The sequence below is a fragment of the Morone saxatilis genome, unplaced genomic scaffold (assembly GCF_004916995.1).
Source record: "Morone saxatilis isolate NCDOM2014 unplaced genomic scaffold, NCSU_SB_2.0 Contig8, whole genome shotgun sequence".
Taxonomy (NCBI): domain Eukaryota; kingdom Metazoa; phylum Chordata; class Actinopteri; family Moronidae; genus Morone; species Morone saxatilis.
The window spans coordinates 3,425,948-3,439,643 of NW_023340257.1; the positions used below are offsets into that span (position 1 = coordinate 3,425,948).

Genomic DNA, 13,696 nt, shown 5'->3' on the forward strand with positions numbered 1-13,696 from the left:
TTTAGTAAATGATGGTCCAGTTTAGAATAAATTGGCCATAAAGCAGGGTGCTTTTTATGCTTTAGAGTGGGGCTACCTTGTAATTGACAGGTCATTTTCAGTGAGTCCGTCAAGCTCAACGCACCAAACTCCGATCAAACTGTCAAACTAGGCAGTGCTGATCAAATATGAATCTAGATTCACAAACATATTTTAGTGTACTGTTTAGAGAAGATGTGTGACTAGGTGAGTCACCATTGTTTCCTGCTACGGATGAGTCCAAACTGTACAGCCAATGAGAGCAGCTCCACTCGCAGTACATCATGCTGGTTCCGACAAACTGTCACCGAGACGACCACAACGCCAAACTTGAGGCCACACTCCACAAACCAATGGGTGATGTCACGATAGGTTCACAAGGAAAACTGCAGAGTCTGGTGATACTTCTTGAACAGGTGCCCCAGTGTTCACCTCCACTTCATGACTTCGCTAACTCCAGTTACAGCTAATTAACTTCCAGTGCTCCGCCTCAGTGGATACTGGAAAAAACCTCCAGGCTGTCACACATGATATCCTTGTCCAAATAATGCAATCCTTTCCCCCTTCCTCTACCTGCAGCATTTTTGCAGTGACTGTGAGCTCCCGGGCGAGAGGGGGAAAACAGGAGACCCTGTGTGCCCAGATCCACGGCCCCACAGAGCCCGTCTCTCTGACCGTCGCCCTCGAAATGGACTCCGGCAGCACCGTCATCCTGGAGGAGGCTGTCAAACAGGACTTCTACCGCTGCTTAAGCTTCCAGGTCTGACTCAATGTTTTGCACACTCGGTTTGGCAGTTTGCAGAGTGGTGTGTCATGTTTCAGTTCAACATCAACATATAAAATTAGCTTTTTAGTATTTGCTTCTGCATTTACAGTGGCAGCGAGTTAAAGCAGAGCAGAACTTAACTTTTAATGTTCGTAGTGGTTCAATGCATCCATGAGGTTTCCAGGCACAGTGTACTTTCCTCCCCTCACCCCCCAGCTCTCCATTAAAACTAATGGCACACATACTGGCGTCGTTATGTACCTAATTATCCAGCTGGCGCCATGACCGAGGCTGTCAACGCCAATGGTTCTCTGTAAATTACTGCTCTGGTTTCTGTCACACCGCTGCTCGCTGTTATGCAACTTGCGGGCCTTGGTCCATATTGATGCGAAGCGACCCCCCGACCCCAATCAGCTCTGTGACAATAGCACTTAGTTTCACTTCGTTCCCCTGTGTTTGGCCCTGCTGCAGGCCTAGTCTGGCATTTCTCTATCTGCCACTAAACAAAGGCTGCTTTCTACCAGAGGCTAGCTATGTACCTGCATTCCTCTGGAAAACACCCCCTGCCCCCTACTCTGAGACTCCCACCACACACACACATATAAAAAAAAAACGCCCCTCACAACTTTTGGAAGTGGTTCCAGTCCCTGTTATATAATAGCTGCTCCATTAGCAAGTGAAAACATATGCTATACAAGTATGACGACATTTTATAATTAACCTTGTGAAGTGGAAGAGGCCTGTTGTTGCTCAGATGAATTTACTTTCAAGCAGTTACTCTAAACCATTAAAGCTGACAGATGTTGCAAACACAGTCCGGAGGAGGAACATGTACGATGGAGAAAGGTGCTCTACAACTGTGCACACATTGTGGTTCTGTATGAAACTAAATTTAAATGTCCTCCCTCCCTTCCTTCCTCTCTTCCTGAAGATTCAAATATCCTCTGGTCCTCTTTGACAGATGTGTGTTTTCTGGTATTGCAGGTCCCTACAGTGCGTTCCAGAACTGTGGCAACCATTAATGTCACTATTCAGGGTGAGAGCGCCTCGATGAGCAAGAAAGCCAAAATCCTCATCGAGCCTCCTGCTTTCATCCACATCATCCAGACTGATAAACCGATCTACAAACCTGGACAGACTGGTGAGCTGCTGCTGCAGCAGGCGTACTGTTCATACAGCCCACATTATCCTCTCCACACTGCTTACCAATTCAGCTGCACTTGCACATTTTGGACTAAATTACAATATCTGCATAATGCTGAGCCACTACTTGACAACTTTAGGAATTATGGCTGTATTCGGCACAGTGAAAAACAGTGGTTCCTCAAGAGTTCTTGACAGAGGTTGTGTGTGTTATAGAGCTGCAGCGATTAGTTGATTAATTGATTAGATAACTCTTAAATTAATCGTTGACTATCTGATCATCGATAATTACTTTGAGTCATCTTTTTAAGACAAAATGTAAAAATTCTCTGATTTCAGCTTCTTAAATGTGAATATTTTGTGCTTTCTTTAGTCCTCTGTGACAGTAAACTGAATATCTTCCTGGTTGTGGACAAAAACAAGACATTTGAGGACGTCCCCTTGTGCTTTGAGAACCACTGATCAACATTTTTCACTTTTTTCTTTTCTTTTTACCAAATAATTAACTAACCCATAAAGAAAATGATCAACAGATTAATCGATAAGGAAAATAGTTGTTAGTTGCAGCCCTGGTGCATTAAAAAAATATCGAAAAGAAACAAATCACAGCACATCCTAAAAATGTGGATTTAGAGTGGCGTTTTTCAAATTACATTTTTAGAACCATCAATGTGTTATTGTGAAATGAGTTATATCAGTTATATGTACTATAAAAAGTTGAGACAATGTTTCAGCCAACTTGTCATCTCTATGTAATGCCAGGGGCTGTGTATTGGCAAGAATCTGGCGATACGATACGTATCACGATACAGGGGTTATGATTCAATATATTGCAATACTGTTATCAAGGTGATATATTTTACATTTTTTTTAAATCTAATCTCAGGAATATTATTATAGTATATAGAACACACCACCATATGTATAAAATCCAATCTTTTTTAATGCAACACTGGGATCTGCATTCACTGTAAATATCACAGTCCCTGTAACCTTAACATCAAGCAGCACTGCTATCTAGCAGTTGTGGTTTTAAAACCAAAAATCATGATAATGAAAAATAGTGTTTTTGAGAATCAATATCACAAACAAAATATTGCAATATGCACCACTCATATTGCAATATTGTGTTTGTGATATTGATTCTCAAAAACACTATTTTTCTTAGGACTCTTATCAGGACTTATTTCTTAAAACTGATGTAAATGATTTCATCAGGGTTGCTCCTTGTGACAAGCAGGGTGATCAATCATGTGTAAAGTTTTACCGTTATCTTGTCATGGTTAGCACAGCTCAGCCTGTAAAAAATTTAATTCAATTTAATTTGAAATGAAATGTGATATTTTGGTTTGTGCTTGGGGATTTTTTAATGGAAAGCTTTCATTCCAAACTGGTGTTCACCAGGCAAGGAGGGTTTTTCAGAAATATGCTATTGAGTTGCATTATGGGAAATGTAGTATTCAGTGTTTTTGGGGACCCTCCGATAGGAATTTTAAAGCCAGCATGTCTCTGCATACACTGCTTTAATTTTAACCGTTTTTTTTTTTCCAATCGACCCTTTTTAAAAGTGCCCCTTTAAAGCCTGGTTTCTTATAAAGCATAAATAGTTGCTTCCTGTCACTTCTGGTGTCTGTGGAGAAAAAAAAAAAAATAAAATAAAATAAATTATTATTAATTTAATTTGTTCCAAGAAAGTAATGTATCAGATCCTCATCCCAAACGATGGAATATTCCGTTTATTCGCTCTGTTTCTTCGTATTCATGTTATACATTGCTGTCTGTGTGTTATATTTTAGAGAATTCATTAATGCAATTTTTTTCCTGTTTCTTTTTTTTAAAGTTCAGTTCCGAATCGTCTCCATGGATGCCAATTTCCTCCCCGTAGCTCGAGTGGTAAGTCTCATGTTTACTTTGGCTCTGCAAAATTCTGTGATATTGTATGGTGTGTGTGATAATTCCAACCAGCGAACTTTGTAATCTGGTGTGATTTCTACCAGGCAGACAGTGAATCTGAGGAGCGAGGTCTATTTTGGTTCAGGAGAGTGGGAGGTGAAAGGAGGACTGTTTGTTGATTTAGAAGACAGCGTGGGTGTGAAGCGCTGTGTGGAGTAGTGTGATAAACATGCTGTCAGAGTTCATTTGGCCCACACTGCATTTGACCCAAACATCTGAATCAATACGGGCTCAAGGCCTTTTCCGCTTGTGTCGAGAGGCTGAAAACACAAGTGCGTGCAGCGAACGTGAAATTCATTCAGATGTGTCGTATGATGAGGGCAGCTCGCTAGAAAGTAGCTCTAAAGACTGTTTCAGGTGGTCTCATAGGAAACAATAAAGCTGTAGCTGCTGCTTTCAACTCTTCATATAAGATATGAGTAAAATATTCATTATTAAATATTTTATATTGCATGTACATCATTTTATACACATCTCGCTAAATTTAGCCTGATGTATCCTTCAGAAACTCTGGGATCTTTACTAGAATTTAAAATTAAGTTAAGAGTTTGTCCAAAAGTTTGTGTATCTCTAGTTTTCTATTTAAAGTTTCTGTAGGTTGCGCTTAATTTTCAGCTCAGTCACGGTAAAGAAAGCTAATTACCTATTTCTTGTTCTTCTGTTTATTTTGATTAAAACATTTTCAGTGCAAGATAAGTTAAGGGGATACACTACAGGTTAATATGGTAAAATTATTAACTAGTAGATATCACAATGAAACCTCTCCATTTGATTACTTACTTTCACAAATATTTTGTTTTACTATTAGAGTGAATGTTTCTTTTTATCATCCATAAATCAAAAAATACTGTCGACAGCCATAAAAAACAAATTTCGCCACATTTTAGGAATAAAATGTGATATAAATCAGGCTGTGAATGATATGTGAACAAATTCCTCTGTAAAAACCTTCAGAATATAGAAAACTGGAAGGTTCGGTGTATGTAAGTGCTACTCAAGTGGAGATTTATGGCTCAAAAAAAATGGAAAAAACTAATTTTGAGAAGAAACTACCTGTTTGCAAAATTGCAAGACACTACAGGTGAATAGGGTAAAACCTACTGATATCAAGTGATTTACTTCCACTAAGGCAGTTATATTTTATGCAAATGCAAAATGGGAATTATCTTAGCCAACGTTTGGTGAATTCAGAAAATAGCTGCAAACGCAAATAGACAAAATGTAGTAAAATAAACACTGAAATTTGGGGCGTTTTCTTTCCACTTGCCTAAAAGAAGATGTGCTATTGAAACAAAATAGCCCAAAATCTAAAAATGGACCAGTGTCTCACCTATGGGGAAATTAGACAAGATAATGTTTTTTTTTATCTGTGAACTATCTGTACCTTAAAATCACTATTGTGTTATTAATGTAAAAACAAGTTTCTACGCTTAAGGAACAGTATAAAATAGACACATATTTATAGGGAAACTTTACACATTTTTTCTAAATGTAAATGTGCAATTTATTGTGCAAATTCTATGTGCAGCTAATCAACTTTTTGACATTTGTTTTCTTTTCTTTTTCAGTACAAAGTGGTGGAGCTCCAGGTAAGATTCACTACAGTGATTGTATGACAGCCTGCACAGCACCTCTGCTGCTAGACCAGTTATTGGACTACAAAAAATGACATTGAAATGACAGTCGGAGGATTGTTAGCATTGTACTTTAACAGACGTATTTACACACCTCTAACCCATAACACAGCTTCGCTAACTAATGGTCACGTATGGCTGTATATGATGAGAAGGGTAAGCTAGCTAGTCATCCAGAATAACATCTGATGGATACACTTATGTCCCTGAAGACAGTATGTTTATTCTTATATTGATACTGTGGAATCAAAGGACACTGAGATGAATGGGCTGGAAGTTGCACTTAGCCCGCACTAATTGTCACCTGTATTATGTCCTTTTTCTACAAACAAAACCAGAATAATTTGAAAGATGTTATGGTTACATATAAATTCTACATCTGGAGGAATGGAATAGGATCTATGTTTAAAACACGAAGTTGCTCTTTTGTGCTCCCATGCTATGTAACAGTCCATCAACCTATCAATGGTGTATTTGTTTCTTCCTTGTTGAAATTCAGTGTCTCATGCTGGTCACCTGCAGCAGATAGCATTAGCTCTGAACTCAGCCTTCAGTGAATGTGCCTTTTTCTTTTTGCAGGATCCCAATTCAAATCGCATTGCACAGTGGTTGGATAAGTCCATTGTTAGTGGTATCCTTGATCTTTCCCACCCCATGATTCCTGAGGCGGCACAAGGAAGCTACACGATCACCGCCTCGACAAACAAAGGAGAGCAAGTATCCCACAGCTTTGACATCAAGGAATACGGTCAGTTACAGGCATAAAAAAAAAGTCTCACATTTGCCAAAATAAGGTTGTGTTTGATCTCTGTTCGATTTGAATTCTGTTTCTTTAGTTTTGCCAAAGTATGAAGTTAAGGTTCACCTACCCAGTGTGATCACCATCCTGGACCAAGAGGCAACGCTAAAGATCTGTGGAAAGTGAGTGTCCCACTTAAACAGTGCTGTCGTTGAAGTTTAGGACAGACCAATGTGTTTATTTAACATTAGTAGTTTATTAAAGTAAAACTGAGAACTGAATTCTCCTCACTTCCTGTATAAGCAAAGGTGTATGCGGCTATATTTTTCTATTTTCTTGAGACCACATAGAGCACTGGCATCTGAGGGCCAGCACTTCCAGGAAGCACATTTTCAGCTTTCATTGTGCGCTTATGTCTGAGAACGTCAAACTGTGGGCAATATATTAACACACATTAGCTATCAATATAACAAAATGCTTTCATTGGCTGCCCACATAGATATTGCACCAATTAAATTGCCCCTGGGGGACTTTTATGTATGGGGCACTATAACACTAGTACAATCTAAAATTAATTTTGTATGGCCAGTACAAAACCACAAGGATATCGAATATACTGATTTCTTAGCCAAGTAGTCTATGGTGTCATCCACATCTGCCATGATGGATATTCATGCCATCGTTGTTCTTTCTTCTGCAGATACACCTATGGGAAACCAGTTGTTGGTTCAGTGAAAGCTGTGTTTTGTAGAAATGCCATCAGGTTTTATTGGTATTCACGTTCCCAAGAAAGTGACCTCTGCAAGATGTATGAACTGACAGTGAGTGTTCCAGATAAAGAAAATAACGATTTGCTGCTGTCACAGTTCTTTCACTAATTTTGTTTGAACCTTGCCATTGTTATTATCTCCTAGACGGATAAAAGTGGTTGTGCTACACAAATTGTGAACTTGATGGAGTTTTCCCTCAACAAGAGCATGTACGATGACCATTTCGATGTGAATGCTGAAATGGAGGAATATGGCACAGGTAGGTTGACTGAATACCGCATACTATTCATTAAGTAATCTGCACAAGTCTCTGATGAGCTGTGATGTGTGTTTGCTACTATCTAGGGGTAATTCTTAAAGGCAGTGGGCGGACCAGCTTCAGCAGTAACATCAGAACTGTAACCTTTGAGGATGTACCTGCAGCGTACAAGCCTGGCATCCCGTTCGAGGGAAAGGTGACCACTGGGAGCTATAGTCTGCTGTCAGCTCAGATGCATGTTTTTTTTTTTCCCCATTTATCCATGCCAGTGGTGTGGCTCTAGGGATGACAATTTGGGCTGGCTATTGGCCATCTAGTGATTCCATATGTATCACTATACAGGGGTTATGATTCAATATTTTGGATACTGTAAGGCAATATATTGCTTTTTTTAAATGTAATTTTAGGTAAACTGTCATAGTATAAAGAACACACCATCATATGCATAAAATTTGAGTTTTATGCAAACAGAACAGTGGGATCTTCATTTATATTTATCACTGTCCCTTTAACATCCAACATCATAGCCCTTACAGATAAGTTGCAACTGTTTTCCAAGTGCACAATTTATTACTATTCAAGCAGTAACGGATAAAAGCAGCTTCATCATTGTACAAGTATATTTACAGCTGTTTGTAAAACGTACCTGTGTAACATTAGCTAAGTTAGCGGCTAACTCTCCGGTGTCCGTAGTGTCAGGCTACAACTACGTAGCAGGCCACAAGACAAGACGTTGATCTTGTAGAAGCAGGGGTTGGTTGGTAATTAAATCTGCCACTTCATCTGTCTCCAGATCAGCCAATAGCAAAATGAAATTCCAATAGCTGTGTTTCAACCAGTAGGGGGCAGTCGCTATGCATTATTTAAAAAAATGGAGACGAATAAATACTTTGATTCAGGTCTGGACATTTTAGTGCAATCAACAACACTAGTAAATAGCCATATACAGTGGTTTTCACTATTTAAAGCATTCAGGTGGTTTTTCATGCTTGTTGTGCCAATGTGGTAGGCCAGTTTTAAATGGCATATTTAGTCTCGTCATCACTTATTTTAAAGTGTTCCCACACACAGCTGAGGAATGCTGAACACCTACCAAACAAACAAATGTCTGAATAGTCGAATATTCAGGTCCAGCCTTAGCTCACCACAGGATTAACCCTTCAGAGTTTCGAGACTCCTCATCTCGAATCAGTAATTTGATTCTGGTAAAATTTCCCCCACGGGGGATCTATGAAGGACCATCTTATCTTTCTATCTTATATTTTTAAACACATTCATACTCCCAGAGGGATTAAACCCCTTTAGCCTTACATATTTAATGACCAGCACAATCATTGGTATTAGTGTGTTGGGGAATGATGAACTTTTAGTCGCAAAGATTTTAAAAGTCTGTGGTTCAACTTCTGCTTTCTGACTTGTTTCCAGGTCAAAATGGCCGGTCCAGATAACAAACCCGTCGCCAATGAGGCAGTGTACCTGTTTGTTGGTGACTTTCAGAACTTAACGCTGACTACAGACATGAAAGGCATGGCTTCATTTTCTTTGGACACGGCCCTCTGGACAGACACTGTGAATCTAAAGGTTGGTCACTGCTTGTCAGAGCTTTCAATGGAGTTCAAGGGCTTCCTATTAGCAACTAGTTCATTATTTATAAATTATACAGTCAATATCTAATTAAAGAAACTTTCCATCATATCGATCATGTTGGATGTGATTAAATGAATCTGTTTTTTAGAATTGGTGTCATGTTAGTTCATATTTAAGAATTACAGGTTGATAAGTGAAGGTTGTTGAGTAAAGGTTTGACCTTTTGACCTGTGGCTATTGTGTCAACAGGCAAGGTCTAGAAAGACTGAGGAGAACGAGCCGTATGTGGCCAGTTTGCGTAAGCCAGAGTACAAGTCGGCTTACCACCAAGCTGCAGCATTTTACTCCAAGAGCAGTAGCTTTTTGAAACTCATGCAGGTCAACAGGAAGCTCTCCTGTGACAAAGATGCAACTGTCCGTGCTCAGTACATCATCCAGGGGGAGGAGCTGAAAAAGGGACAGGAAGTCCTCGACTTCTTTTACCTGGTAAGATTGACGTGATTGATGAGCTACTGTTTTACCACCCAACTGGTACCGTGCAGGTGAACCTCAGCCCAGTGGTCCAGTCTGTATCTTGACACCGTTGCTCTAGTGACACAATGGAGCAATATCCTGCTGATTATTTACGTTTTTAAACGTGGATATGGCTATCTACAGTTTCTGGGAGCGCTGTGGTGTTGAAGTATGTTTTATTTCTTCTGATTTATTTAAAAATCACATCACACTTATGAGTAGTTGGAACTGAAGTTAGATGTTAAAAAAGAAAACCCCTAGATTATACATCTTCCTTAGAGATGGGACGAAAAACCATATTATCTTTTTAAATTATATTTTCTTAACAAATGTTTCCAGTATGTTTGTGTGCCATTTTAATTTTTGAGCATGTTTTGATGGCTATTTGAATAATATCATGACAAATTTTTCCTCCCACGCCTACATTATATTAACATTTAGTTTAGCATTAAATTGCTCCATTGACTCAGTCACTGAAAAGGTTTTTTGCACAAAGGACATGGACCTAATTGTGTACCTAACTGTACACTAAGCGTATAAAATGAATCCAGAATTCTATACGCTATTGTGTGAAAAACACATTTACTTTCTCTGCCTGTGTTATGTTTCTTTGTAGGTGATGTCCAGAGGTGGAATAGTGCAGCACGGTCGCGTCCCAGTGGCTGTTAAAGCAGGAACTGGTAAAAAAAAACAATGATACTTAAACTAAGATGGCAATTTAAAAGGATTAGTCTGGTGATAACCTGTATTTCTCTTATTGTCAGCAAATACAATGAAAAGACCACAACCAACAATGAATTTCTTTCAATCAATGAGCTATACATGTACCATGAACACAGCTATTGCAGTTTATGTTGTCAACCCCACATACACCTTCCTACTGCTGTTAAAAAAAGGTGCCAAAACTGCTTCTGTGGTTCGGGCTTGGTTGGGTCGCACAGAATTTCTTCAGGTTCAGGGCGGGCCTTCTCTGGGCCTTATCAAAGCTCTATACTGGATTACCAGATAAACACATGGGAAATGATTTTACATTCTTCCTTTTTATGGCCCACTACTGTTTTGGTCCACTCTTACCACAACAGGTAGCCATTTACAGTGAAAAAGACACAGTTAGCAACTAGCTGGTGAACACAGTGGCTACTAGCACCGCTACTGAGGTTCGGCCTGGTCAGGACATAATGTGTGGCGCACATTTTATTTTAGTTTAGTTTTCTTTACTCTGTGTGTAATAGCTGCACATTTTTACAATTGGAATCACGTCAGGCAGTGATAAATGAAAATGTTATGTTTTCCATATGATTTTTATCAAAGCCACCAGGAGCCAAAGAAGGGGGCTAATTATTATTTAACTGCTGGTGTCCAACAACAAGTAGCTAACTTGCGGCACATATTTCACAACCTCAACTGGTTTGTTTCTAGCAGGGGACCTTTGTTACAAGTCCTCTTTCTTTCCCTGGATTTCCTGTTCATCTCTGCATCCTCTATCTAATAAAATGCAAATATGCCCAACAAATAATCTTAAAGTAACTTCCTAGCTCAGCTTTAGGCTAATCTACATAGCTACATTACCTTCATGCTAGCCTAGCAGATTATTATTTGCCCATGTGCAGTAAAGTTTATGTTTAAATATAATACATGATTATATTAGCTAAATGAGAAAGTATATTTTTTATAATTTTTGTTAATGTATTTTGATTAATAAAGGTTACAGGTCACATTTCCTTCTGTCTGTGTTTCTGCCTCAGTCAACAAAGGAGAGCTGTCCATATCACTCCGTCAGGTTACAAACCTGGCACCATTTGCCCAAGTGGTAGTTTACACTGTGATGCCTAGTGGAGAGGCTGTGGCTGATAGCCAGGACTTCCCTATTCAACTCTGCCTCAATAACAAGGTACCACCCCAAAGACCCATTGGGACTCTTTTATAACGTAAAGCTACAAGAATTGAGTCTTAAGTCTTTTAGATATACAGTGAAATGTGAGGAAATTATTTTAAGTCTGCTTTTTTAAGTATGCTAATACTTCTAATATGCTTTCAAACCAATGACTTTCCTCTTCGGTGTCTCCTGTTCAGGTGTCCATGAGGTTCTCCTCCCTCCAGCATCTTCCGGCAGAGAAGACCACGCTCGGTCTCCAGGCTCACCCAGGCTCTATGTGCTCTGTCAGAGCCATCGACCAGAGCGTCCTCCTGCTGCAGTCAGAGCAGGAGCTCACTGTCGACTATGTACGACACCGATCTTCAGTGCTAGTCTAAACAATGTTAACAGCTGTACCTTTACCAGCATCTGAACAGGGTGTTTTTATTGTAAAAACCACAAAGCCTTGCTTTAGAGATGAGAGCAGTGGAAATATACTACTGTATTTATTTACAAAATATAGTGTGTACTGGCACAGTTATTTGCATTAAGAGCATCATTTTGTAGACCATCATATTGATGATGTGCTGGCCTATACCAGCTGCCTATACTGATGACTTACCCAGTCCTCTTGTGTGTGTTTTTGTGCAGGTGTACAGCCAGCTGCCTTTGCAGAAGCTTTCAGGATACAGCTATGAGGTTGAAGACTTTGAGCCATATCCCTGCTTCCCTGTGCCAATGCCAGAGCCCGAGCCAGAGCCGGAGCCGGAGCCGGAGCTGGAGCTTGAGCCCGAACCAGAAGTTGAGCCAGAACTGGAGATTGTGGTTGATTTAGCTCGTCGAAATAAACGCTCCATCTACTTTGGACCGCCCAATCAGAAGAATGATGTCTACAACATCTTTAAAGTAGAAAATTTTTATCATTTTGACTACAGGAGCTGATCTCTGTCTAGCTAGCGAGCTATGAATACCACTGATTTTCTAGCGTAGCTTTCAGGTAGGATTGGCTAGGTGGCCATGCTCATCAGGAAACTTATAGAAAGCTCATAGGAAAATGCTTTATGTGTAGTATAAATGGCGACAAAGTCCAAGTTTACCCAGGAAGTAGCGGTGGATGAATGGGTTAACAACAGGACCTGTTAATTAGTTGACTTATTATTTTCATTTAGCTTATCTTCAATTGTCAGTCGCAGTTTGGTTAGGTTTAGGCAGCGAAACCTCTCGGTTATGTTTAAGGCTGATTTATAGTTGTATGTCAGCTGTTTGTCGAGCCTACACTGTACTGAGACAACACCATACTTGCAGCATTCCTAAGCCTAAGTTTTGTTGCCTAAAGCCTTATTTATACTTCTGTATCAAATCAATGTTAGCAGCATGTTAGAAAGCCTTTCTGGCTGAAAACTGACAGAACAAACATGGGTACCTGGCCAATCCTAGCACTCAAATGCTACACAGGACATGTCTTTTCCATGAAATAGGCTGAACTGCTGTCCATCTCTACGTCTGTCTCTCTGTCGCTTTATCTATATTTATCTACCGTATCTATCTCTATGTATATCAATCTATCTCTATCTGTCTTTATCCAGTCGCTCCAGATTTTTATAGGCTTTTTTTGGGATTGTTACGACCTTAAATGCTTAGTGGGAACCACCGTCCTATACCACTCTCAATAAGTTTGTAAAACAATAGTGTATGCCAAATAGTATCAAAATCTTTTTGGAAATCAATAAAATGGGCATACATTTTGGTTTTATTTTTTGTTTATATGTTTATCAATTAGACTATGCAGGGTGTAAATATGATTGGTTGTGCAGTGTTTGATATAAATCCAATTTGCTCAAGACATTGTGCTTGGTAAGGAAGTTCATTAGTCTGGCATTCATTCAATACTACATAAAACCTTCCCCGTGTTACTGTTCACACAAATGGCTCGGTAATTATTAGGGTCAAATTTGTCTCAATTTTTATTGATTGTAAATGTGGACTTGTATTATAAGTCCATGATTCCAGATGTCAGGAAAATACTCCGTATACATTTAGAACCAAATTAAATATTTTTGTTATAGCCAATTGGAATTTCTTGTCCAAAATCTTCTATCTATCTCAATCTGTCTGTATCGCTATATCTGTTCTATATCTATGCAGCTCTATCTCTACATATCTCTCTAGATCTATATATCTGTCTCTATAATAGATTTATAATGATATACAATAAATAATCTATAATTGTCATTTAAATTATATAGTTCTGTTTAGGTATATACCGTAAAACTTAAATTAAAAGCAGGGTCCCGGGCGCCCGGTTAGCTCAGTGGGTAGAGCTGGCAACCCATGTACCAAGGCTGAGTCACTGCTGCAGCGGCCCAGGGTTCGAATCCGACCTGCAGCCCTTTGCTGCGTGTCATCCCCTCTCTCTGCCCCCCTTTCCTGTCTGTCTTCAGCTGTCACTATCATAAAGG

The 13,696-nt window shown here is 39.4% G+C and overlaps 1 protein-coding gene across 1 annotated transcript in view; it reads left to right on the forward strand.

The window, feature by feature from the left end:
• Positions 1-13,696, forward strand: part of LOC118341503 (alpha-2-macroglobulin) — a gene marked incomplete in the record, with an annotated part of 33,048 nt that overhangs the window by 1,899 nt on the left and 17,453 nt on the right. The window contains 15 exon segments of the mRNA XM_035679765.1: positions 598-778; positions 1,769-1,925; positions 3,768-3,820; positions 5,449-5,469; positions 6,094-6,262; positions 6,351-6,435; positions 6,954-7,074; positions 7,168-7,282; positions 7,369-7,478; positions 8,708-8,863; positions 9,119-9,355; positions 9,999-10,062; positions 11,128-11,273; positions 11,456-11,605; positions 11,889-12,143. Coding sequence (XP_035535658.1) covers positions 598-778; positions 1,769-1,925; positions 3,768-3,820; positions 5,449-5,469; positions 6,094-6,262; positions 6,351-6,435; positions 6,954-7,074; positions 7,168-7,282; positions 7,369-7,478; positions 8,708-8,863; positions 9,119-9,355; positions 9,999-10,062; positions 11,128-11,273; positions 11,456-11,605; positions 11,889-12,143 — 2,020 coding nt within the window.